This window comes from Dipodomys spectabilis, unplaced genomic scaffold (assembly GCF_019054845.1).
Source record: "Dipodomys spectabilis isolate Male_0828 unplaced genomic scaffold, ASM1905484v1 ptg000085l, whole genome shotgun sequence".
In the NCBI taxonomy this organism is placed as follows: domain Eukaryota; kingdom Metazoa; phylum Chordata; class Mammalia; order Rodentia; family Heteromyidae; genus Dipodomys; species Dipodomys spectabilis.
Genome location: NW_024870762.1, coordinates 4,297,552 through 4,324,808, shown reverse-complemented (window position 1 = coordinate 4,324,808; position 27,257 = coordinate 4,297,552). Strand labels below are relative to the sequence as shown.

At 52.5% G+C, this 27,257-nt stretch overlaps 1 protein-coding gene across 1 annotated transcript; it reads left to right on the top strand.

Moving 5' to 3' along the window:
* The first annotated feature begins 743 nt into the window (after positions 1–743).
* On the top strand, positions 744–7,561 carry LOC122111159 (gametogenetin-binding protein 1-like). Its single transcript, XM_042683899.1, has 7 exons — positions 744–812; positions 1,931–2,060; positions 2,615–2,709; positions 2,849–2,996; positions 4,886–5,025; positions 7,106–7,243; positions 7,508–7,561. Exons 1-7 carry the CDS (start codon positions 744–746, stop codon positions 7,544–7,546), a joined length of 759 nt encoding a protein of 252 aa, XP_042539833.1. The 3' UTR covers positions 7,547–7,561.
* Positions 7,562–27,257: the final 19,696 nt, after the last annotated feature.

Below are 27,257 nucleotides of genomic sequence, written 5' to 3'. Positions count from 1 at the left end.
AGAGGGTGGACCCTGTTATTTGATTGCTGGAAATGTTCCCACGCACAGAATAAATTCTAGAAAGACATAGGGATGAATAGAGTCTATAACGGCCCTGCCCCATTCCGAGGGTCTGTTCTGCCCCCCTCCTCCCCCCCCCACCCCGTGCCCTCATCCTGCAAGGAAGCAGAAGTATGAGTCAAGAGGCAGAGTGACAGCCTTGAATGACAACAACAACAAAATCTAGGGGGGAGAGTGCAAGTTCAAGCCTGAGCACTGGACCAAGCATCGTCTGAGCTGCCTCAGCCTGAAGCCCAACCCAGCCTGGCTCCCTACACCTCCTCCCTGCCCTCCCCCCCATTCCATCCCCCACCCCCACCTCATCTTTGCCTTCTAGAATTCCAAGTTTCCAACTGGAGGTTTTCATTTGAAAATGACTCCTGTTCTTAAGCAGTTGGTGCTAGGTAGGTTGCTTGGCTTCCTCAGGATGGGGGCTTCGGTCCCAACCCCTCGGTCACGATCACTGACTTTGGGGTGCTCTTCTCTGTTCTGCTTTTGTGGCTGGATGGGCAGTCCAAAGGCCTGGTCTGGGGTCTGCCCTGGCCCCTTGCTAGATAGAGCAGGATGCTGGCTCCCTTGGGATGTGCCTCCAGGGAGGCACAGGGAAGATGGTGCCAGGATGCCCGGCCACCCTGCCCTGCCCTCTCTCTGTGATCACACCTGGCTCTTCAAGCCTGCTGCTGAACGAGGCCTTGGGGTTAGGCATGGGGGACATGAGCGCCCAGATCCCTAACCCCAAGGAGGTCCTGAAGCTCATAGCCCAGGGGAGAGAGGTGACTTCAGTCTCACCCAGAGGAAGCTGGGAGGTATACCTGGCTACCTGGCTACAGGAGGAGGAGGAGGAGGAGGAGGAGGAGGAGGAGGAGGAGGAGGAGGAGGAGGAATGGACAGGCAGAGGCTCTGGGGATTTAGGGGTCTCCTAGGTGAGTGTGGCTGGGGCTGGTGGGAGTCCAGTTAGGAAAGGAGACCTGGGGTGAAGGAACTGGGAAGAGTCCTGGGTGTAAGATGGGGGGAGAATCTGGGCTCCAGATGGCACAGCCAAGTTGGGGAGGGTCTGTGCTTGAGAGTCTGTAGACAGGTGAGCGGCTGGAATAGGCAGGAGATGGAGGAAGTGGAGGCATGGCTCAAATGGTAGAGTGCCAGCTTGAGGGAAAAAGCCAAGGGAGAGTGTGAGGCCTGAGTCCAAGTGCCCTTACCAGAGTGCGCGCGTGCGCGCACACACAGACACACACACAGAGGCAGTGGATAGAGGTCAGGTATGAGGTTTGGAGTGTGGAGGTGGATGGAGGTGGATGGAGGCCTAGACCAATCCAGGCAGGAAAGTTCACTAGACCCAGCTCCAAAATAAGCAGCAAAAAGCAGGGCTGGTGGTGTGGCTCAAGTAGTAAAGCTCCTAGCAATCCCGAGTCTCTGAGTAGAAACCCCATTATCACAAAAAGAGGGAGGGATTGGAGTTGTAGTTCAGCCATAGAGCCCTTGCCTAGCATACTCCAGGCCCTGGGTTGCATCCCCAGCACCACAAAGTGATGATGATGATGATGGAAGAGGACTGAGGTCTGGACAGGAACATGCCACAGTGGGCTCAGCCTCAGCCCTCCAGTACCTCTTGCCTGCCCTTGCCCTCCTGGATCCCCACTCCCACGGGGCGTGGCAGGCCCCCTGTGAGGAGGGGGTCTCTGCCTGCTCCTCACCTTCCTGTCCTTGACTTCCATGGGGGGCGTCCCCCCTCTATGACCAAGACCCCAGACCCCAGGAGGCGTATCAGAGGCATGAGGGAGGGAAGAAGGAGGGGTCTAGCAGGTCTGGTTCCGTGTAGTGGTGATGGGGTCTCTACCTACCTCCCCTATGACTGTGCTTTGGGATTAGGGCCCACTTTGCCCACGCTCTGAAGATGGAGCAAGAAGACCCACAGAGAGCCATGGAGTTGCTGGCGGCCAGCACTGTGGCCTTCACTGGAGAGGAGGAAGTACAGGAGGAAAAGGCAAATGAAGAGGAGGAAGAGGAGGAGAGCCTACTTAAAGGTGAATATGGCGGCTGCAGGTAAGGAGGGAGCCAGCAAAGGACTTTCTTCCTTTAGGGTGTGGGATCCAGCAGGACACAGGACCCAGTCTCAGGGAATAGTGGCGTCTACACCAAGCAACTAGCATTGCTCAAACTCTTAAGTTAAAACAAGAAGAACTAGCTCCTTTCTCTGAAGGTATTTGCAAGGATAGGCTAGGATGCTGGCAGTCAAGTGCCTAGGACTGGGCCCATGCACAGCAGGCTTTCCGTAGAGAGCACAGGGTATAGTGGCACACACCTGTAATTCCAGCTATTAGGGAGGCAGAGGCAGGAGGATCATGGTCAGAGGCCAGCCCTGGAAAAAGCATAAGACCCTATTGGAAAAAAACGACAAACTAAAGGATTGGGGAGAGGGTGCCTCAAAGGGTATAGCACTTGCCCAGCAAGTAGGAGGCCCTGAGTTCAATCCCTAACACAGCGTAGCCCTTCTCAGCCCCCCCATCCCTGCGTTCTGATACCAGGAGTCCCCACCCCAGCTGCCAGCCCATTAGTGACCACCACCACCCCTTCACAGGTGACCTCAGATGGACCTCTTCCCAGATGGGGGTCACTCCTTGGCGCCATCTCCTCAATTTATACAAGCGGTTCCAGAAATCAGCCATGACCAAGGTCTGTTGGGGGTGTGGGGTGCCCTCCCTCCCCTGGGTGGGCCCACAGTCCCCATCTTGACAGTTCTCTCCTGGGGTTTGGGGCTGGGGTCCTGTCTGCTCAGGGACCTTGGCCTGGTTTTTGTTGTTTTTTTCTTCAGTTTTCTTTCCAGGAAGACTTGTCTGATGAGGAGAAAGGAGAGGAAGAGGAAGTGGAGGAAGAAGACAGCTCGGCCAAGCTCTGTGACACACACCTTGCCACCTCCCAGTCACCACTGCATAGGACTTTTATGTGCACAGAGTCACTAGGTATGCGCCTCAACCAAACTGTCCCCAGGCCCAGAAGCCCACTTTGAGTCAGTGGCTTAGAGATGCAATACAGAAACTGACCACCAGATGGCACAGGAAGACCTAAAATGACCAACTACAACAAGACCAGCAAGTGGTTGGTTTGGAGGCCGCTAGGCCTAGGATCAGACTCATTCTGATTTGGGAAGTAGCAAAGTGTAGGTGGTGTCCTTCCTGGAGGCTTCTAACTCTTTGTATGGCCATCCCCATCCCTAGATCCATGTCCCAGTGCAGTCCCAGGCTGGGTTCAGTAGTAATAACATCCAATACAAAATCGTTGTGGGGCTGGGGCTGGGCTGTGGTGCACAGAGACTTGCTTGGCATGTGTGAGGCTGTGGGTTCACCCTCAGGCACCAAACAAAAACAGAAAGAAGATGAAATGTTGCCATTTATAGAGCCATTACTAGGGCCAGACTTTCCTGTAAGCATATTACATAAAATATAGTATTTCAGGGGTGTTGGCTCATGCCTGTAATCCTAGCTACTGGAGAGGCTGAGATCTGAGGATCACACTTCAAGGAAAGTCCATGAGCCTTCTCTCTAGCTAGCAAAAAGCTCAGTACCACAAGACTTCAGATGCCAGTCTCAAGCCCAGGTTGGTTCTACCTAGGCTTCTGCCTAACAGATGATCAATCACAGTTCCTGAGATACCTCCTACCCTCTGGTTTAATTAATTTGCTCAGGCAGCTCACAGAATTTCCATGCACTTAACAGTTTACAGTGAAGGGTATTGCAAAGGACACAGATGGAGAAAGAGAGATGCAGAAAAGAGACTCAGAGAGCAAGGCAGGAGGGGAGGGCGTGTCTGCTCTTTGCTGCCCCACCCACAAGATCACACTGAAAGCTGCCTAGGGGCTCTCCAAGCTCCATCCTAAGGTTGTGTGTGTGTGTGTGTGTGTGTGTGTGTGTGTGTGTATGTGTGTGTGTGCATGCATGTACACTTGTATGTGCAGGTATGTATGTGTGTGCAGTACTGGGGGTTGAACTCGGGTTGAAGGCACTGCCCCTTATTCTTGTTTTTTCTTGCTCAAGGCTGACACTCTACCATTTGAGCCACAGCTCTACTTCCAGCTTTTTGCTGGTTAATTGGAGATTGGATCTCATGGACTTTTTTACTTGGGCTGGTTTTGAACCTCAATCCTCTGATGTCAGCCTCCTGAGTCACTAAGTTACAGGCATAAGCCACCATTGCCCAGTTTAAGTTTTGTGTTTTGTTTTGCTTTTTGAGATGAAGTCTCACTAAGTGCCCAGGCTGACCTTGAACTTGTGATCCTCCTATCTCAGCCTCCTGAGTAGCTGGGTTGACAGGTGTGCACCATGACACTAAGATGTCTTTTTAAAAAAATGTACACTTCACTACATTGGTCCACTGGTGATCAATTTATAGCTCTCCTTCTCGATGTCCTCTCTGGAGATGGACAGGATGGAGCTGAAAGTCCCAGCCCTCTATCCTCTCCTGGGCTTTCTAGTGACCAGCTCTATCTTGAAGCTTTAGAGTCTGCTAGCCAACCATCATTCATTCCCATACAGACGTAGTGCTTTGAAGTTTCCAAGGGTTTAGGAGTTTGCAGCCAGAAGACAAGAAGGAAGCCCAGATGTGTTTTGGGGCTTGAACTCCCACTGTCCCTGAGTTTTTTGCTCAAGGATAGCATTCTATCACTTTGAGCCACAGCTCCACTTCCAGTTACTTTGAGATAAGAGTCTCATGGACTTTCCCTCCCAGGCTGGCTTTGAACTGCAACCCTCAGATCTCAGCCTCCTGAGCAGCTAGATTACAGGGGTGAGCCACCGATACCAGACTTTGAGTGTGTGCTTCCAACAGCTCACATGCATATCTCTCTGGCCCTCAGGTTTTGGAAAGTCGGAGCTGAAGAAGCTTCTAGCTGTACCTCGAGAGTCCCCACTCTGGAATGTGGACAGCCCCAAGGACCAGGAGCTGCGGGTCCAATCAGAGGTCACCAGGAAGGAGAGTGACATGGTGAAAATCTGGGTAGGCCTGTCCTGTCCTGGACCACCAGACCCCAGTGCATGAGTAGGGCAGCTACCTCTGTCATAGTAACTCTGAGTGAGAATCCTGGTCTCCTACATGCATACATTGTACAAGCACACACATACGCACACACACACACAAATGTTTCTTACTTGAACCAGATGTTCATTTGTGTGTGTGTGTGTGTGTGTGTGTGTGTGTGTGTGTGTGTATGCTGGTCCTGGGGCTTGAACTCAGAGCCTGGGCACTTCCTCTTGGATTTTTTTTTGTTGGTGTGGGGCCTGAATGTGGCCTGGGTGCTGTCCCTCAGCTCTTCAGCTCAAGGCTAGCGCTCTACCTCTTGAGCCACAGCACTGCTTCCAGCTTTTTCTGTTTATGTGGTGCTGAGGAATCGAACCCAGGGCCTCATGCATGCAAGGCAAGCGCTCTACCACTGAGTTACCTTCTTAGCTACTACCCTCTTTTCTCAAGGCCGGGTGCTCTGTTACTTGGGCCATAAGCTCCACTTCTAGCTTTTTGCTGGCTAATTGGAGATAAGAGTCTCTCATACCTGGCCTGATGCCCAGTTTTAAGTCTTTGCCATTTAGTCATTCCCTTCCTGTGTGGCCTCTCTGGGCCTTGGTTTCCCCATCGGTGTAAGGAGGGGATTTGTGAAGACCAGCGATAATCAAATAATGTTGCTGTTTTCCTGTTCTCTCTCCTATTCATAACTGCTTCCCCCCCCCCATTGGTTCTGGGGAGTGACCCCAGACCTCACCTCTCATCTCCTGGCAAAGGTTGTTAAAGGTCAGGCATGTCTCAGCTTGTCTGAGGATGCGCTGATGGATTTGTTTTGAAAGTGTGGTGATGCCGTTTTGCAGTTTATTTCATCCAGTCATGATCTGCCTCCTGGACTTGGTGGATATTTGCTCCACAGTCTGTGGTTTACCAAAGGGAGGAGCACGGGGGAGCACAGAGCCAGAGGCCAGAGGCCTTTATGGAGTTCCTTCCCTGCTCTGCACTGACTTGCTCTGTGATGTGATCTCCAGTCTAAGCTGATTCTTTGTTCTTTTTTGGTGTCAGTCCTAGGGCTTGAACTCAGGGCCTGGGCACTGTCCTTGAACTCAAGGCTAGTGTCCTGCCACTTGACCACAGCTCCATTTCTGGATTTTCAGTGGTTAATTGGAAATAAGAGTCTCATGGACTTTCCTGCCCAGGTTGGCTTCAAACCTCCATGCTCAGATTTCAGCCTCCTGAATAGCTAGGATTACAGGCATGCACTACCACTATCTGACTTTCCTTCCTTCTTTTATTCCTCCTTCCTTCCCTTCCTTCCTTTTAGGTGTGATTCTAGGGCTTGAACTCAGGGCTTTACACACTCACAAGGCTCTATCACTTGAACCACACGTCCTCTTCCTCTAAACTGTTATTTTATTTCTTTGTCCATGAAATCATGTGCTGCAAAGATAGGCTTTCTCCCATAGGACACCACGGTCCCTCCTTGCTGGGTCTCAGGCCCACGACTTGTCCATACAGGGCACATGACCCTCATCCATAACCGCACCAGTGCTCCACCTCTAGCCGGATCCACACACTGCCTTGTTTGTTTGTGTATTTGTGGTGGTACTGGGCCTCAAACTCAAAGCTGCAAGCTCTAGTTTGGCTTGTTAGCTCAAAGCTAGCATGCTACCGCTTGAGCCACATTCTGCATGCTTTTTTTTTTGGTTGGTTGATTGGAGAGAAGAGTTTCATGGATTTTTCTGCCCAGGCTGGCTTTGAACAGCAATCTTCACATCTCAACTAGCCTGAGTAGCTAAGGTCACGGGTGTGAGCCACTAGCACCCTGTTCAAATTGGCCCTTTTGCACTAATGACCTGTAATCTTGGGGTTCTCCCTTCCCTTGCCCCTCTCTCTTCCTCTCCCCCTCTTCTGCCTGGCCTGTGGGGGGGGGGAGGGGAGGCTCACAGACCTGGGGGCCCATGGGGTTTCTGGATGGAGTAAGCAGGGGCCAGCCAGCTCACTCTGGAGCCACAGCGGACCCCTGTGAGGATGTTGGGGTCCCATCCTCACCCTGCCCTGACTCTGTCCTCTCTGTCCTCAGTGCCAGCAAGCAGAGGGGGAAGAAGGCTGCTCCCCAACCTTTGGGGAGTGCTGGAGGCTTGAAGGAGGGCGGCTGAAGCTGGACCCTTCACCGGAAGGCAGGGTGCTGAGCACCCTTTGTGAGGCCTCTAGGAATGAGGTGAGGAAGGGGAGCGTTTTGTGGGGGTGCCTGGCTCCCTGGGGCTTCCAAAGGACCGAGTGAAGGGGAGACGCGTTCCTCCATCTTATGGGGACACATCCCCCTGGGGTTGGTGGAGCTGGGCCAGCTTTGGGATAGAGAGAGAGGGGTTGGAAAAGGTGGCAGAGGAGGGGTGCGAGTTTCTGGGGGGTGGGAGTTTTCTAGGGTGCAGCGTAGAGAAGGAGCCTGAATCCCCAGGGGCCTTTCACTCATTTTTGTCCTCAGCCTCTGTTCGTGGAAGAGCTGGAGGAGGTGAAGAACTGACTGGGAACAGTGCTGGAACAGTGCTGGCCACCGGCCGGCCTGGCCCGCCCAGGCCCCCAGGCCCCCAGGCTCCCCCCTGACAGGGTGGCGCTTCTCCTCATAAGAGGCCTTAGGAGTTGGGGGTTTGGGCATGGACAATGTCTCCCCATGTCTGCGGGGTGCCTGCCCAGTCCACTGTCCCCACCCATGACTCGGCTGTGGTGTGAATATAAACCGGTTTGACGTTGGCCTCCTGGGTTCTGTGTGTGGACCTGGCCTCTCATCCTCACCCCTGGAATAAGCCCAGCTTACTGGAGAGGGGTCCCCAATCCAGTCCCCAGGCCTGTGCCCATAGTGTTACATTATTGGGGGCCCACAGCAGGGCATCTAACCAAGAAGGGCACAAGAGTTATGGTCATGGCCTAGTGTGGAGAAAACCCCACAAGCTTCAACTGGCAGGGGAGGCCCTGACCGGAAGGAGGGGCGTCCCTGGGTCCCCCCACACTCAGTTCCCAGGCTGTGCTATGGCCTCCCAGAGAGGATCCGGGAATTCTCCGGCAGGAAGTTCCTGCCCAGCAGCTTAGGGACAAAGCCAGGAAAGAGGCTTTGGAGCCATGGGGTTCTGCTTCAGGAGGGCTAGCCTAGGGGGAATGTCCCTGGGGTCATGGCAGGAGGGGAGGCTGGCAGGCTGGGGCACCTTTATCTGTAGGCCTGTCATGCAGGCTGGGCAGGGCCTATTCTGTGTCCTGCTTAGGGCTGAAAACTTCTGGGGCTGCTGGTAGAGGAGGCTAAAGGAGTGTTAGGGGGCCTAGCAGTGGTTCAGATACCTGGCGGGCGTAAGCGCTGCTGAACCCAGAAATAAGGGTTGGGTCCTGGCCTTTACTGGCTGGGAGAGGAGGAAAGGCTGGGAATCTCAAATTTGGCTTCCTGGGATCATTTGAGCCATGGGGCCATACCCAGTTTGGACACTGGGAGGCGCTATTTGCCAGAAGGTCCTGTTGGCCCTTGAGAGATTTTTTTTTTTTCCCCTAGGCTCTAAGCGGGAACTGTCCTCTTCCACAGGAGGGACTCCTGTCTGGTCTGAAACATCAGACTGTTGTAATTCTCCCTGCTTCCCTCTTACCCCTGACCCGCTTCCTCTCCCTTCTTGGAGATAGGCTTGCTCTGTGGCCCCTGCTGGCCTTGGGCTTTCGTGCTTGCTTCATTACTAACACCTGGATTGAACTCAGGGACTTGGCCATTGTAAAGCAGGCACTCTACCGCTGGAGCAACACCTCTGGTCCTGTTTTCTCTGCTTATTTATGAGATTAGTCTCTTTTTTAGCTCAGGCCTGCCAAGTTGACAACCCTATTTGTCCTTGCTGCACAGATGCAGGAAGCAACTATGGGCACATGCCCAAGCCTTTTCTGTTGAGATGAGGCTCTGGCCTGTAATCATGGTCCTCCTGATCCCAGTCTTCCTTGAGGCTGGGATGAGAGGCATTACCACACCCAACTATTTGTTGAGATGGGAATCTATAAACTTTTTGCTCCAGCTGGCATCAAACCATAATCCTCTCAATCTCTGCCTCACAAATAGCTAGAATTATTTTTTTTTTGGACTTGGCTTTATTGTTTCAATGTTGTCTTATTTCTAGAGTCTTCTATATTGCATTGAACCCTTATACTTAAACACAGAACTTCTCTTTTTCCTATTATTGCTATTGTTCCTCTTACTGTTTTTTTTTAATTTAATTTAATTTTTTTTGTGAACATACTGTACAGAGGGGTTACAATTACATGGGCAGGATAATGTGTACATTTCTTTTTTTTTTTTTTTGTCAGTCGTGGGGCTTGAACTCTGGGCCTGGGCGCTGTCCCTCAGCTCTTCAGCTCAAGGCGAGTGCCCTACCACTTGAGCTACAGCGCCACTTCCGGTTTTCTGGTGGTTTATTGGAGATAGGAGTCTCACGGTCTCTCCTGCCCGGGCTGGCTTTGAACCACGATCCTCAGATCTCAGCCTCCTGAGTAGCTAGGATTACAGGCGTGAGCCACCAGCGCCCGGCCAATGCGTACATTTCTTATCAAGCATTGCAGCCTCCTCCTTTGTTTACCCTTCACATCCCTTCCCAGCCTCCTCCCCCCACCCCCCAAATAGCTAGAATTATAAGTGTGAGACATTTGTGCCCAAGCTGACTTGGATAGTTTCTGTGTGTGTGTGTGTGTGTGTGTGTGTGTGTGTGTGTGTATGTGTGTGTTGGTCCTAGGACTTGAACTCAGGGCCTAAGGTGCTATCCCTGAGCTTTTTTTTTTTCTTTTTGTCGGTCATGGGGCTTGAACTCTGGGCTTGGGTGCTGTCTCTCAGCTCTTCAGCTCAATGCTAGTACACTACCACTTGAGCCACAGAGCCACTTCTGGTTTTTTCTGTTTATGTGGTGCTGAGGAATTGAACACAGGGCCTCATGCATGCAAGGCAAACACTCTACCACTGAGCCATCTTCCCAATCCCAAGCTTTTTTTTCTTGAAGTTAGTGCTGTACCACTTGAGCTACAACTCCACTTCAGGCTTTTTGGTGGTTAGTTGGAGGTAAGAGTTTCATGGACTTTCTTGCCTTTGAACTTGGGTTTGAACTGCAATCCTCATATCTCAGCTTCCTTAGTGGCTAGAATTACAGGTGTGAGCCACCAGTACTTGGCTCTTTTTAATTTCTTTTCTTTTTTCTTTTTTTTTTTGTCGGTCGTGGGGCTTGAACTCTGGGCCTGGGCGCTGTCCCTCAGCTGTTCAGCTCAAGGCCAGTGCTCTACCACTTGAGCTACAGTGCCACTTCCGTTGGCTCTTTTTAATTAATTAATTAATTAATTTTCCAGTACTGAGGCCTGACTCAGGGCCTGGGCACTGTCCCTGAGCTTCTTTTGCTCACGGCTAGCACTCTACCACTTGAGCTACAGGAATACTTCCGGCTTTTTCTGTTTATGTGGTGCTGAGGAATCGAATCCAGGGCCTCATGCATGTTAGGCAAGCACTCTACCACTAAGCCAAATTCCCGGTCCTTTTTTTTTTTTTTTTGCCGGTCATGGGACTTGAACTCTGGGCCTGGGCGCTGTCCTTCAACTCTTCAGCTCAAGGTGAGTACTCTACCACTTGAGCCTCAGCACCACTTCCATTCTGCTGGTAGTTAATTGAAGATAAGAGTCTCATGGACTTTCCTGCCTGGGTTGGCTTTGAACCGTGATCTTCAGATCTCAGCCTTCTGAGTAGCTGGGATTATAGGCGTGAGCCATTGGCACCTGGCTCCCTGTATTTTATCTTTTATAAGCCAGTACCAGAGTTTGAACTCAGGGCCTTAGGCTTTCTGGGTTTCCTTGAGCCACACCTCTGACCTAACTTCTTACTGGTTACTTTGGAGTTGGGATCTCTTAGACTTTGCTGCTCAGGCTATTTTCTGACTTTAATGCTCCAAATCACAGCCTCCCGAGTGGCTAGGATTATCATACCAGCGAGCCTCTGGCGCCTCTTGGCCCCTCTTAACCATCACTGTGACTGAGAGCAGTAGCAGTGTGTTGATGGTGGCTCAGTGGCCACATGTTTGCAGGGGGGTGGTACTACAGCGGGTAGCCCGCTGTCCCAATCCAGCCCACGGAAGATGGAGGCCCTGCTTCCCACCCTCAGTCTATGGGGAGTGGGTCCAAGGGGAGCTTGGAGAGGATTCGTGGCTCCTTGGTTGGCCCACGGCTAGCTCCTTGCCAGGACCCACGGAGCCCTTGACTCAGAGTCTGAGCGGGCGCCGGTGCAAGGCCATCTGCGCAGCCTCTGAGTCAGCCAGGAGCCTTGTGACCATATGACTCACCTGGGCCTTAATTGCCCTGCTAATCATTTCCTCCCTCGGAGGCTGTTGGGAAGGGTGGGGCCTGGAAGGGCAACCTGGAGGCTGGGGGCGGGGGCAGTCAGAGGCCTTGGCTAGCGTGGGACCCTTTTGGCTCCTTCTGCTGCATTTCCTCCCCTGTCCTGGGATTCTGGGGAATCTCAGAGAAGGGCCACGGGACTGGCATGATGTCACTTCCGGCCTGGGCAGGACGAGGGTTGTGTGCTAGGTGGGCATGGGGCACGTCTCAGCCCTGTGGGTCAAGGATGGCTTCAGAGAGTGGCCTGGCTTGGCACTAATGGTTAGTGGAGGCAGGGATGACCCCATGCAAGAACCAGTGTTGGGGAGGGGGCAGGAGGAGGGCAGAAGGTCCAGGAAGACCTGGAAAGAGCCAGGCATCTCTGGAGGGCATGCATATATGCAGGCATGCATGCATGTGTGTGTGTGTGCGCGTGTGCACACACATGTGTGCCAGTAATGGGATTAAATTCAGGGCCTAGACACTGTCCCTTATTTTTTTGTTCAAGGCAGCACTCTACCACTTGAGCCACACCTCCAGTTCTGGCTTTTTGCTGTTTTTTTTTTTTTTTTTTTGTCGGTCGTGGGGCTTGAACTCTGGGCCTGGGTGCTGTCCCTCAGCTCTTCAGCTCAAGGCGAGCGCTCTACCACTTGAGCTACAGCGCCACTTCCGGTTTTCTGGTGGTTTATTGGAGATAGGAGTCTCACGGTCTCTCCTGCCCGGGATTGGCTTTGAACCGCGATCCTCAGATCTCAGCCTCCTGAGTAGCTAGGATTACAGGGGTGAGCCACCAGCGCCCGGCTCTGGCTTTTTGCTGGTTAATTGGAGATAAGAGTCTCTTGGACTTGTCTGCCTAGGCTGATCCTCACATCTCAGCCTCCTGAGTAGCTAGGATTACAGGTATGAGCCATCGGCACATCTGGCTGTCTGAAGGTCTTTGAGTGTGTACTGTGGATTCACTGTGGCCAGCCCTGAAGATTTGGGGCACCTCAAAGTCACCCTGCTGGGTGGGGTGGCTGAAGGGCCATGGGGCTGGGGACCCTCCATGGCCTCAGCTTACCCAGGGCAGAACCACTTGCTTTCATCTCCAGCTGGAGTGGGAGCTGGCAGCCGCGAGGAGAGGCCCGGGAGAGAGCTGGGTGGGGTGGCGCTCCGCCTCCCACAGGCTGGCACAAGCTGTGGCGGCTGCACGCCCGGCCCACACCTTGCCAGATCTGCCTTCACATCTGGGAAATGGGAGAGTCCCCGGCTTCTCCTGTGGGTGGAATGGAGATGTAACAGACACCTAGGAACTGCTTTGGCTGAAAAATACTGGGGCCTACAGATACCCACGGTAACTAGCAGCAGGGGAAGCCAGGCGCTGGCTGCTGCTCAGGAGGCTGAGATCTCGAGGATGAAGGTTCGAAGCCAGCCCGGGCAGGAAAGTCTGTGACACTCTAATCTCCAATGCACAGCAAAAAGCTGGAAGTGGAGCTGTGGCTCAAGGGGTAGAGCATTAGCTATGAGCCAGAAAAGCTAAGCAACAGTACAAGGCTCTGAATTCAAGCACACACAGACAGACACAGACACACACACATGCACATGCACACACACACACACACACACACACACACACGGGTTTTAGGAAGGACAGGAGAGGAGGGTGACATGTTTGTGAGGGTGGGAAGCCATCCTCCGGGGAAGGCTCAGCAGGGTCTCTCTACTTCCCAAAGACTGGCTGGCGTTTGGGGTTCTTCCCTCTGTGTATGGAATATATCACCTTTCTCAGACTCCCGCATACTGGGGTGCAGGCTGGAGCTAACATGTAGAACCCCTGGAGCTGGGCCTCTGGTCTAGAACTCAGGTTCTCAAGAGCTTCTTGGATCTCCAATTCCCAACTCCAAGATCAAGCTAAATAAAATAAGAAAAAGAAGCTTCTAGGTCCATGGAACCTTCTCAGAGCACCCATTGGCAAATATTTACTAGAGATCCACTACATTCCAGTCCTCTTCTCTGTTCTGTGGTACAGCAGTGAGTGAGACATTCCAAACCTCCAATTTGGGGGAGCTTTGGTTAATGGTCGCGGAACAAATAATAGGCAGACAGTATGTCAGGGGCTGACAAGGAAGAAAAAGGAGGTGGTAATGGGATGGGGCCCTCAGAGATGCCATTTTAGACAGTGATGGGTGGGAAGGTCTCTCTGAGGAGCTTATATGTAGGCAGGAAGTATGGGGGAGGAAAGCATGGGACTATCAGCCGATGCAAATGTCCTGAGGCAGGAGCTGGGTTGGCTTGTGTTTTCAGACAAGAAAAGACCTGCATGACTGGGAGTGGAGGCAGAAGAAGGAACTGAAGAGGTCAGGTGGCAATGGAATTGAAGTGAGGAGATGGACTTCTCTGGTCAGGGATTGTGTGCGTGTGTGAGCGCATGCGTGCACACGTGTCAGTACTGGGGACTTGAATGCAGGGGCTAGGCCTCGTCTTTTAGCTTTTTCTACTCAAGGCTAGTGCTCTACTACTTGAGCCACAGCTCCATGTATAGCTTTGTGCTGGTTAATTGATGATGAGAGTCTTACTGGACTTTCTGTTGGGCTGGCTTCAATGGTGAGCCTCAGATCTCAGCCTCCTGCATAGCTAGGATTACAGGTGTCAGCCACCAGCCCCTGGAGTGGTAGTGGTTTCTTTCATCTGAGTGTATGTGGGGATATGATGTGGTTTGTGTGTGTAAACTGCAGAGGGGGTGAGGAAAGTTCACAGGGGCAGGGCCTGTAGCAGGGACGCAGCTGGGGGGCTGCTGGTGTGGTGGGGGCGTTCTCATTACTGATGCTGCAATGCAACGGGCTGGGGAAGGGGTGTCCCATCTCCCACCCTCACACTCTAGAAGGTGGAGTCCAGCAGGGCTGGCCAAGGCCTGTGGGTGGTCAGGTCGTGTGTAGGTGCCGGGGGCCGGGTGGTTGGCACTGGCAGCCGGGTGGGGCTGGTGTACTCCAAGGAGCGTGCACACCTGCAGCAGTGCATGTACCTGCACAAGCCTGCTCACCAGCATTAGCATGCTCAGCAGCACCAGCTCATGCGCTACCCCTGGAGCAGCTAGCATACCGGGAGTGCAGAACACGCGCACCCACGCGAGTGCACACACCAGGTGCACGCGAGGCTTGAGCGCGCACGCTGGGAGCTGCTGGACCGTGCAGAATTTCTGTTCCCTAGCTCGCTTGGCCTGGTGGGTAGCAAGGGGTCCCTCATGGTGGAGTCGGGGGCTTCCATGTTGAGGACAGCCCTGCGATCTGTCCACAGACCAAGGAGATGGACAATGAACACCAGTAACACCGTAGATTTGGGGAGCGCAGAACAGGGGCTCCCAAATTCCTGCAGGGAGGAATCTGGAGGAGGTGCCATTGGGAAGGGCACCTGTGCGTATCAGCAGAGTGTGCACCTGCGGCCTGAGCCCATTTACACCTTCCTGACCAGGCTGGAGCCGCACAGGACTCCTGCCATCCTGGGCTTCCTTGTTTACTCCACTTACCTATTAGCCAACTGCTTCTACATCCACCCTGGCACACTGTCTTTGGGGAGCCCCTGAGCTCCATCATAGATGCTGTGCGGCCGGGCCCTCTGCACCCCTGCTGTCCTCGCCACTCCCCACCCAACCAGATCCACAGGATGGTTTGATGGCCCTTTATGATCCAGTGCACACAGCGTGGCCACAGGTTCTACCACAGGGCTGGACTGTGAGCACAGGAAGGCTGGAGGGTGGGGGTGGGAGGCTCCAGACTGCGGCAGGGACGTGGGCAGGGGCCGATTCCATAAGGCTGCTTGGGCCCATCTACGTGGCTGTGCTGTAGGTCCGGGAGAGTGGCGTGCAGCAAGATGGACAGGAGAGGATGGAAGAAGTCAGGCCACAGCCTCGGTGGGAGGGGCGGGGCGTGAGCTGGGACAGGCTGGGGATGCTGCAGGTCATAGTTGGGGGGATGTAGCTCCTGAACATCCCTCAGGAAGAGGCCGGGAGGCTGTTCACCGTGACCTGCCTCTCCCAACTCAGGGTTCCCTGCCCGAACGGTTCATAGTGCTAAGGCTCAGAAAGCCGCCCTAGATGCCAAGCAAGAGCCTCGTCATTGTGGCTGTGTTCTGACCCATACAGTTGTTTTCGTTTTGTCAGTCCTGGGGCTTGAACTCAGGACCTGAGGACTGTCCCTGAGCTGCTTTTGCTCAAGTATAGTGCTCTACCACTTGAGCCACAGCGCCACTTCTGCCTTTTTTGAGTAGTTTATTGGAGGTAAGAGTCTCACAGATTTTCCTGCCCAGGCTGGCTTTGAGCCATGATCCTCGGATCTCAGCCTCCTGAGTAGCGAGGGTGTGAGCCACCAGCGTGGGACTCTGACCCACACTATTGGAGTCATTTGAAGCCTGGCTCTCCTGCAGATTAGCTGTGTGACCACTTTAGTCCCTTGACCTCTCCAGACATCAGTTTAATAAAACTTGCTGGAGAATTAGTGGCTTCAGTGCCTAGAAAAGCAACTGGCACATATTAAAGCACCACATACCTCAACTACTGTTATTTTAAGATTCTGTTAAGAATCTGTCCTGGATACCAGGACCAACAAGGCCTCCGGCCATCTGGCCCTTCCTGTGTCTCTGAGCCCATTACCATTTGCTCTCCTTCTTGTTCTATATTCTCTGGCACATTTGTTTCTTTTTGACTCCTTGCTCACTCCTGCCTCTGGACCTCTGTACTTGGAGATTCTACCACTTGGAATCTGTGTGACCCACGACCTCACTGACCTGCAGATCTCTGCTCAGCTGTTACTTTCTTGGGGTGGGGACGGGGGGGGGGGGGTGGTATTTCTTATCCCTTCTGGGTGGGAGACTAGAAATCTGTCTCCTTACTTTGTTTTATTTCTTTGTGCTGGTCTTATGACTTGAACTCAGGGCTGGTCATTGTCCTTGAGCTTTTATGCTCAAGGATAAAGTGCTCTACCACTTGAGCCACAGCTCTATTTCCCACTTTTTGGTAGTTAATTATAGATAAGAGTCTCATGGACTTTCTTGCCAGGGCTGGCTTCAAACAGCCATCCTCAAATCTCAGCCTAGGATTACAGGTGTGAGCCACTGGCGCCCAGCAGCTTTGTTTTTTGTTTTTTTTTTTATATGTTGCTTTGCTCTGCTTTATTTTTCCTCAGATTGCTCTCATCATTAAACACATTGTGTGTTTATTTGTGGGTTGTCACCTGACTCTCTCAGCTGGAACACAAACTTCAGGTGGCAGGCATTACTTGTTTTGGTTTGCTGTGGTGGCCTCTGGGCCTGGAAAGTCATTTGCACATCTGAGGCACTCAAGTGTTGCTTGAAGGAGTGATGGACGGAGACACTGAGGGGGAAGGCCTCCCTCCACTGGGAGTCAGAGAGGTAGGAGGGACTTGGACACGTAGCTGGGCATCACCTGTAATTTTAGCTACTCAGGAGGCTGAGATCTAGAGGATGGTGGCATGGGCAGAGAAGTCCCCGAGACTCCATGTTGAAAATAATCAGCAGGGAGGGAGAAACTGGGAGAGAATGAGGGAAGGGGTCATACTAGCTACTCAGGAGGCTGAAATATGAGGATCGTGATTCAAAGCCAGCTTGGGCAGGAAAATCCATGAGACTCTTATCTCCAATTAACCATCAGAAAACTGGATGTGGCACTGGGGCTCAGAGTGGTAGAGTGCTAACCTTGAGTGAAAGAGTTCAGGGACAGCACCTAGGCTGTGAGTTCAAGCCTCACAACTGACCAAAAGAAAGAAAGAAAGAAAGAAATGTACTCTCTACTTGACTTATACAAGTATAACCTATCTGTATGTCACTTTTATAACAATTTTAAAACTCTTGTCTGAAAAAAATCAAAATACTCAGCAAAAACCTGGGCTAGAGGCATGGCTTAATTGGTAGAGTGCCAGCCAAGGAAGCACAAGACCTGGAGCTCAAAACCAAGAATGGAAAAGAAAAGAAAGTACATAGATATAGAAAGGAGGGAGGATGAGGGGCATGTGAGAGGGACTGGGGTCCTGGTGTGGCCCGAGGCAGAGCCTTGTCCATCTGCCCTCCCCAGGCCCTTGCTCCCTAGCCTGTTCCTAGGACCCCTGTAGGCCGGGCTGGGCTGTGCGGTCCAGGACGTGGGCATGGCCCTCCCAGCCAGGCAGATGGCCAGGCCTGGACAAAGCATCCTTTTCCCCTCTGATAAGCGGCCTCCTTTCGGGCTGGAAGGGCAGGATGCGTTTTGCTGCTCAGGAAGTGCCAACGGCCAGCTGGGCTTCTGGGCTGGGTGTGGGGGCTGCGCATTTGCCACCTTGGCAGTGACCCTAGAGCAGACCCGTCCCCACCACCATCCTGACCTGCACCCAACTCTCCTGTGCATTCTCCAAATGGTGACAGGGAGCAAGTGCGAACACCATGCCTCCCTGCCCCAGGGGCTTGTGAAGGGGTAAAAGATGGGGTGCAGGGCGGGGTGTGGCTGGCTACTTCATACAAGGTCTGCTGTCAGCTTTCAGATCTCTGACTTGGGCTATTACGAGAGGCTGTCCTGGAGGCTTAGAGCAGCATCAGTGATGCTGGGGACAGGCCAGCCACTGGGAAGGGACAGGTGAGGTGCCCCTTGGCTCAGGAGGAGGCTGAGAACATGGGTCCCCACACACAGCCCCTGCCTCCCTCCAGCTGACCACAGTGCACTGGGAAGTTTTCAGGGCTCCCTGAGACCAGGTCCTAGAGTCCCTCTCCCACCATTCCTGTCCGGCCCCGCCTCCCAGAGTCCCTGCCCCACCCACCTCTATCAGCCCCGCCTTCCAGAGTCCTGGCCCCACCTACCTCTGTCCAGCCTCACCTTTCTGCTCCATGGCCTGGGGCCCTGGCAGGCAGAATGGAGCCAGGCGCCAGATGCCAGGCCCTGTGTGCTCTGGTTCCCAGTCTTGGAATCTCCACGATGCTGGCCTGAGGTCTCTTGATGGTTTTGGGGGGGGGGGGCGCAACACCTCCACTCCAGTCCCAGTTGTTTGGCCAGCTGTCTCTGGGTCCATCTAAAGCTGGACAGGGGTGCATGGAAGTGGTCACTTCTGGAGTGCAGGGTTTCAGGAAGCTGAGACTGACTGTGGGGGGGGGGGGGAAGGGTTGGGGGAGAAAGGGGTTGTTTGTGGCCAGGGAGACTGGACAGGGAGATGGCCGAGGAGAAGAAACTATCAGGCTGATAGAAGAAGACATTTCCCTGGGTGCCTTTTTCTCCTTTTGAACTGCTTAAGCATCCTCTGTCACTGGGAGACCTGTTCCAAATATATGGCTGCCTCTCCATCCATCCCCGCGCCCGGCATCATGTCTGAGGGAGCACCGGCATCATGTCTGAGGGAGCACCGCTGCGTCGTGGCAGTGGCCTGGGGGTGGAGGAGGTGGGGAACCGGAGGCTGCTGCGGTGTCCTGTGGGCTCTCCTCCTCTGCTCTGTTCTCCTCCCCATATGAAGGCTACTGGTGTCTTTGTTCTGGGCTGTGGGAGGGATGCTGGTCTTGGCCACCCATCATGGTGCTTGGGAAGAATGAAGCCCCGGAAGTGGCTCAAGCACAGGGATCTCTGGTGCACTGTCTCAAAGCTCAGCTCACTTGAGTAACTCCAGGCTGCTCTGCCCTGACTCGCGGAGTCCCTGCGAGGCGGACAGGGCTCTAAAAGCCTTCAGTCATTGGCTTCTTTCCCTCCCTGCCTCCATTCTGTGCTCAACTGGTGTTTGTTGCCACCGACTCCATTCATGACATGTCCTCCACCTTTGGTCTCAGGATCTGCATCCTGAGGAACCCACACCAAGACAGCGAAGAGGAGATGGTTGCTGATAAACTTGTGATCAGGTGAGGTTATGATAATAAGAACCAATAAGAAGCTGGGCACCAGTGGCTCATGCCTGTAATCATAGCTACTAGGGAGGCTGAGATCTGAGGATCACAATTTAAAATCAGCCCAGGCAGGAAAGTCTGTGAGACTCTTATCACCAATAACCCACTCAGAAAAACAGAAGTAGTACTGTGGCTCAAATGATAGAGCACTGGCCTTGAGCCGAAGAGCTGAGGGTTCAGAGTTCAAGCCCCACAACCAACCAAAAAACCCCCAAACAAACAACAAGAATAATATGTATAATAAGCTAAATGTGCTGGGTGCCAGTGGTGCATACCTGTAATTCTAGCTACTCAGGGGACTGAGATCTGAGGATAATGGTTCAAAACCAGCCTGGGCAGGAAAGTCTGTGAGTTTCTTATCTCCAATTAGCCATCACACACACAAGCTGGAACTGAAGCTGTGGCTCAAGTGGTAGAGTGCTAGCCTTGAGTTAAAAAACTCCTCCCCGCCCCCCAAGCTAGAAGTGGTAGATCAAACCTGCAATCTGAGCTACCTGACAGATGGAGATTTGGAAGATTTAGGTTCAAGGCCAGCCTGAGCATAAAAGTTCATGGAACTCTACCTCAACCAATGGCTGGGAGAAGTCCTCCCCAGCAACACAGGGAAGCACAAATAGGAGGATCACAGCCCAGGCCAGCCCAGGTGTAAAGTAAGACGCTACTATGGAAATAACCAATGCAAAAGGGGCTCAAGTGGTAGAGTACCTGCTTGGCAGGTGGGAGGCCCTGAGTCTAATCCTCAGTATAGCCCCTCCCCCCATGTCTCTAATCCCAAGGCCAGTTTGAGCTACATAGAGAGACCTTGTCTCCAAAAGCAAAAACAAAGAATAAATATAAACTAAATGAACAATGAAGATTTATTGCTTTTTTTTTTTTTTTGGCACCTGCTCTGTGCCAGAACCACAATTCTCCACACTTGCTGCTTCATTTGACCTAAGAGGAAGCTGAGCTTTAGGGAAGTTGCTTGTTGTACATGTACACAAAGCCTACAAGCATCAGCCCTGTAGGTGGCCGTGTCCATCTCCCACCTGTGGGATGGTCTGGATCTGTTAGCTGTTTGGTGGTGGCCTGCAAGACCTGGCCAGCTCTGTAAGCCTGAATGTCCTCATCTGTGAAGAGTCAGCCTAGTGCTCAAACACTGCTACAGCGCCGCCTAGGGGTGGGTCATGGGCCTGGGCTCTGCCTACTCAACCTCTATTCTCAGTCTCCCCATGCCCTGCCCTGGGAGCCTCCCTTTCTGTGCCTTAGAAGACACCGGGCTCAAACTTGGCTAGTTACTCTGCCTGGATAGGGGGACTCCAGTGTGACACCGTACAGTAGGACACGTGACTATGTTGTGTTTGTGAAAACCCACATGGCAGCACCACACACCACAATAACGCAAGCTTGGGTTGGATCATCATCATGTATCTATGTGCGTTCATCACCTGTAGCAAGCAGGGCACTCTTGCAAGAGAAGCATCATCGGGGAGAGTGGGAGTTGGGGGTGGGAATGATACTTTCTCTCGCTGCTCAGTTTTCCTGTCCACCTGAAACTGTTCTATAAAAGTGAAGTATGTTGATTGAATCAAAGAATAGCCTATGGGCTAGAGAGCATGCAGCTGGAACTTTCTTTGGAATTGCTTCCTCGGCCCTCCCTCCCTGCGATGAGGTCAGAGCTGGGCAGATGTCAGCCTGCCTGCTATACTCAGCAACAGCAGGACAAGGGACTCTGTCATGGGCCCAGGATTCCAGAAGGAACTAGCAATGGGAACCCAGGAGGTTAAGACCTTCTTGAGAGCCAGGTAGATGCCCAGACACAGAAGGTCACCTCGGAGGTGGGAGGCGGGGGAGCAGGTGGGTTCCCCCACCCATGGCACCCTGTCTGGTTCTGTGGACTATACCGTGTTGTGGCACGTCATCCCACAGTCCCCTAGGCTGGGGTTCCTGAGGGCAGAAAAGTCACCTTCGTTTTCTATATGCTGTAACCTCCAAGGACAGCATTCCTTGCTCTGGATTCTCCCTCCCTCCCTCCCTCCCTCCCTTCCTCCCTCCTTCCCTTCCTCCCTCCCTCCCTTCCTCCCCCTCCCCCCCCTCTCCTTTCTTTTTCTTTGTGCTAGTACTAGGGTTTGAACTCAGGGCCTGGGTATTGTCCCTTAGCTTTCTTGCTCAAAATGGTGGCATTACCACTTGAGCCACAGCTTTACTTCTGGCTTTTTGCTGGCTAATTAGAGATGTGAGTCTCACAGACTTTTCTGGCCCACTGGTTTTGAACGATGATCTTCAGATCTCAGCCTCCTGAGTAGCTAGGATTACAGGCGTGAGCCCCCAGCACTGGGCTTTCTCTGAACTCTAGTTTCTATATGTTGTTCTCTATTCCTGCCCTAGCCTGGCCCCGCCATGGCAGTCCCTCAAGTAGTGCTGTACTCAGATGTTGGGGTTAGGATTCGAAATCTAGAAACCAGCCAGTCCTCCCAGGGGAAGCCTTCAATAGCCTCTGGCTTCTTAAGACCAAGATCAAACCCTCTGTGATCCTAAGCCCTGCTTGATATGACCCACATCTCCCACCAAAGTCTATCTTGCTCCAGTACTTTGACATTGCTTTCTTTCATGGTGCTCCTTCCTGCCACAGGGCCTTTGAGTTCCTATACCTGGAGTGACAGTTCAAGTATCACTTTCTCAGGGAGATCCTCCCATCTCCCCTGCCCACTCCTCACTTTCTAGCTCCCTGGGGGACCTCCAATGTTGTGTCAACACCTCCACTCTTCCACAGTGCAAGGTAACATTGCAATGTACTTTAGGTAAGTGATTCACAGCTTGCATCTGAACTTGGATTCCAAGAGGGAAGGGCTTTGTCTGGATGTCTGGGTGGGTCTGGATAGGGTCTCTGTGGTACCCTAGTTACAATGCCTCTGAGCATTAGCAATCTCGGTTGTCCAGGGGTCTGGCTGGATTAGAGGGTGGGAGGTGAGGGGTGGGGGCTTTGCTCCCCCCAGGCCTCAGCAAGGCTGCCTCTGCTCATCTCAGGGGCCTGGGAGCTGGGTGGGGGTGTGGGAGGAAGAGGCTGACTGCTCATTCCAGACCAGCGACTCTCCATCTGGTTGGCAGCCTCCCCCACTGCCCCAGGACAAGGGCTCCAGTGTCTGCTCAGTTCCTGGGCAAACAGCAGGCCTTTCTCTCCCTCCCTACTTGGAGTGCCTTGGCTATGACCCCTCCCTGCCCCCTTGGAAGGGCACGGCACCCCCCTCAATCACGAACCCTTTCCTTCAAAACAATCCAGAAAGCAGGCTGCCCAATCTGGCGTGGGAGCAGGGCCTGCTTGATGGGTGAACCCCTATAGTTTTAATTTTCCTCAGCTCTGGCCAGGCAGCCTGGTCAAGGACCTGCTTGAAGGCCTCAGACCTGCCAAGGTGGATGTGGGGCGGGGCTGGAGGCCAGGGCTCAGCCCAGGTGGACTCAATGTCTGTCACCTTCCATCAGACAGGGCCCATTCTTGCCTGGTCCTGCCCCAGACCATTTTCCATACTGTCTCCCCTACCGCCCCCTCCCCCTCTACCCTCCTCCCCCACTGCTTCTCCCAACCAAGTTGCAAGCTGATGCTCTTGCCTATGGAGGCACTGAGGCCAGGGCACACCCAACAGAGGCCTGGGCCACTTTCTCTTGTGTGCATTCTGGACAGAATGGGTGGCCAGAAGTCTTCCTCTGCCCTGCAAGATGTTAGCATCAGAGCTGAGTCCTAGTGGCTCAGGCCTACAATCCTAGCTACCTAGGGGGCTAAGAGCTGAGGATCAGGGTTCAGTCAGCCCAGGCAGGAAAATCTATGAGACTCTTATTTCTAATTAATCACCAAGAAGCCAGAAGTGGAGCTGTGGCTCAAGTGGTAGCACACTAGCCTTGAGAAAAAAAATCCTCAGGGCTAGCACCCAAGCCCTGAGTTCAAGCCTCAGACTGGCATGTGCACACACACACACACACACACACACACACACACACACACACACACACACACACAGATGTCAGCATCAGGCTGAGGTGACCTCAGAGGGTGACCAAATGCATTCAGCCTCCACCAGAAGGGACTAGTGGGTATAGCTTGTGGGCATAGCAGGTCCTTGATAACATTATTCAGTAGGGTAGTGTGGGAGACCTTGATAAAAATCTTCTGTGTATACCCAAGCCTGGGTTATCCACAGAAACCAAGATTCTACCGTTAGATTGTCATTGCTTTAAATCTACAGGCACTTCCTCTTTTTATGAATCTTAGGACCAGTGCATTTGTGGACAGGGCTAATTGCTTTGCAAAATAGTTATGCTAGATTTTTAATTAGTTTATATTAGTTATAGAGAATTTCATCATGATATTTCCATACATGCATAGAATATATTTTGATATACTACCCCTCTGTTACTTTTTCTGTGTGTGCTGGTCCTGGGGCTGGGAGCTTTTGTGCTCAAGTCTAGTGCTTTATCACTTGAGCCACAGCTCCGCTTCCAGATTTTTGGGTGCTAAATTGGAGATGAGAGTCTCATGAGTTGGGCACAGGTGGCTCACACCTGTAATCCTAGCTACTGAGGAGGCTGAGATCTGAGGATCGTGGTTCCAAGCCAGCCCAGGCAGGAAGGTCCACGAGACTCTTATCTCCAATTAATCACCAGAAAACCATAAGTGGTCCTGTGGCTCAAAGTGGTAGAGCACTAGCCTTGAGCTGAAAAAGCTCAGGGACAGTGCCCAGGCCCTGAAAGTTCAAGCCCATGACTGGTAATAAATTAAATAAATAAATAAAAAATCTCATGAACTTTCCTTTCCCTGGCTGGCTTCAAACTTTGATCCTCAAACCTCAGTCTCCCGAATAGGTAGGATTACAGGCAGCATCCTGCTACCACAGTTATTCTTTCGCATCCTTCCTTTTATTAAAACAAGTTTCATTGTCTATTGCATATATGTATGTGAAATACTTTGGTCATAGACCCCTACTTCACTCTCTGCTTTCACCCGCCTCCCTCTTGGTAGCTCTCACCTACAAACAATTCCCATTTTACACTGTGTCACTTAAAAAAAAAGACACCTAGATTCTATAAATGAGAGAGAACATGCGGTATTTGTCTGTCTCAGGCTGGCTTATTTTTCAAATGTCAGAACTCCATTCTTCTTTATGGCTGAATAGTATTCCATTGCATGTATGCACCATAGTTTATCCATTCGTTAACAAGCACCTAGGCTGACACCACAGTTTGGTTATTATAAATGGTGTTTGTGCTGGATATTTCTATTCATTCTCCAGTCCCATTGGCCACTCCTTTGCTCTTGTCTGGGCCCAGGAAGCTGATCCCGTGACTGTGTTACCCAGCTCCTGGCCCTCAGGTGGACTGTTAGGCTGACAGATCATTGGTGGAGTGCTGGAGGAGGAAGGTGAAGGGGTATTTGCTCTATTAATCCCTCCCCCCATACTCAAGTTGGCAGTGACTGGGCCTTGCTCTCTGGGGTCTCACTGCTCCTTGGCCTCCTTAGGCCTGAGTGGGAACAGCTCCCAGTAATTGCCAGCTCTAGGGCACTGAACCACCCAGGGGGCTGCTCAGTCCTGTCCTCTGCCCCTTACCATCTCTAATCATTCATGAGGGCTGCCTTCCTGCTGGGGCCTGATGTATGGCTCTATATTCTCATGTCCCACCAAAGGAAACGGAGGCCCAAAGAGGCGGCTGGCTCCTTTTTCCATCCTGTGAGTGATGAACCTCCAGGACTTGCTTTTCACCGTGTCTGGGAAAGGTGCCTGGGTGGGAGAAGACACAGATGACAGGCCTGGAGTTTAGCCCCCTTGTTTGGGAACTCCAGAACCAGAGGCTTTGCTCCAATCAGATCCACGTTGGAAGGGAGCGAGGGCTAGGCTGTCTTCTGTGACAGTGCAAGCCCCAGAAGCTGGGTGATTTTATCTCAGGCTTTGCCAGCACAGAGCCACATGTTACAAATGTCTGGCTACATTTCACCAATGAGCTCTCCCTGCAACCCTTGCTTGTGGTAGGTGGTGGGTAAAAGTGAATAGATGTGTGGTGATGGGGGGGGGAGTTGGGTGGGAAAACAGACATTGTGCTTCTTTTCTCCGCTTCCCAAGAGGTGGAGCATGGTCTCCATTCTTGGACAAGGGTATTGGTGAAGGTGTGTGTGTGTGTGTGTGTGTGTGTGTGTGTGTGTGTGTGTGTGTAGCTGTGTGGTTGCTGTGGCCTGGGGTGCCCACCCAGGGCAGCTGATGGCATGGGGAAGGAATTCCCCGGGATTGCAGCGGGACTGGGCTGGCACCACCCATAGTGGTGACCCAGCTGGGTGGCTGCTGCACTGAGTCAGCCCTTGACTGGCCCCACCCCACCCCGTGGCACTGCTGTCATATCAGGAGTCCAGGCAGAGGAAACCCTAGAGAATTCCCTGTCATCTGCCCCAAACCACAAGGCAGTGGCGACTTAGAACGAGGGGGGCATGCCTTCCCTTTGCAGTCCCCAGCAAACAGCTGAAGCGGATGGAGCCTTGATTACCAAGCTGGCCCCAAGACCCAGAGGGCTCCGTGCCTTATGCAAAGCCACACAGCAGAGCTTGGAGCAGACAAGTCTCCAGGAGGTGATGGTGGGGTGGGGAGAGAGGACAGTGGTGGAGGAGGCCGCAGATGCAGAGCTAGCTCTGCCCCATGTCCCCCCATCCCAGTGTCCTTTTCTGAGTCTAATGTGGGAGAAGTCTGATGGGAGAAGGCCATCCACTGAGGTTGGGCCCTGGGCCAGGTGCCCGTTACCATAGGGATGGTGATAACTGCTCTGGGGCCTGAACTTGGTCCCAGCTTAACAGTGAACCACTCAAGCCACTCAGGAGAGATAGGGCCCATGGGTTCATCCCCACAACTTCCAGCATTCTTGGAAGGTCCTCCCCCGCCCCTGTAGAGGGGCATCTAATGGTTGGGGGGGGGGGAGGCTCTCAGTCTCCCTGTATATCCATCTCCTACTTTAACTTGTAGACTTTCCCATTTGTGTTCTCTAGAGTCCAATTCAATATAGACTAGCTGAGCACTTGACTATGCTACGTGCCTGGCCTGGAGACAGACTTCCTTCCTTCCTTCCTTCCTTCCTTCCTTCCTTCCTTTAGACAAGGTCTGGCTATAGAGCTTAGGCTTCCCCTGAGCTTTGATCCTTCTACCTCAGTCTCCCATGAGCTGGTATTACAGGCCTGGGTTACTACATTTGACTTCTAAGGTTGCGTTCTTAAAAAAAAAAAAAAGGAAACAAATTTCACAAGATATAGACATTTAACAAAGCTGGAAGGGAAGAACAGGCCGTTCTCTCTCTCTCTCTCTCTCTCTCTCTCTCTCTGTCTCTCTCTCTCTGTCTCTCTCCCCCCCCCCCCCCCAGCGCCTCATATTTGCTAGGCAAACTATACCTCCTCCTCAGCTCAATATACTATTTCTTAAAACAGTCATAGAATTACTACTAGTGCTTTACTGAAGGAGACTTTATTCCAACCACTGAAAATAGAAGAGATGTAGAGAGGAGCCTAGGTACCAGGTGAATTCTGGGAAATGCCAGTGAGCACTCTCTTTGGGGAGGGGAGGCGTGTTCACATCAAATCAACGGGTACATCCTATTTAGCACACCAAGTAACGTTGCAGGAAAGTGCCAGTGCTGGGATCTGCCTGACCTCTCCCCCTGTGGTATTGGGGTTTCACTTGTTCTCTTGATTTATCTTGGTGAGAGTAGAATGGACAGGCCAGCTCCGAGAAGCAGAGCCAATGAACAAGCTCACTAGAGTTGCACCCTCCATTTCTTTGTTTTAAAATGTTCCTTTGGCCAGGCACCAGTGGCTCACGTGTGTAATCCTAGCTACTCAGGAGGCTGAGATCTGAGGATCATGGTTTGAAGCCACCCTGAGCAGGAAAGTCTGTGAGATGCTTATCTCCAATAAACCACCAGAAAACCGGAAGTGGTGCTGTGGCTCAAGTGGTAGAGCACTAGCCTTTTGCTTTGGAGCTGAGGAACAGCGCCCA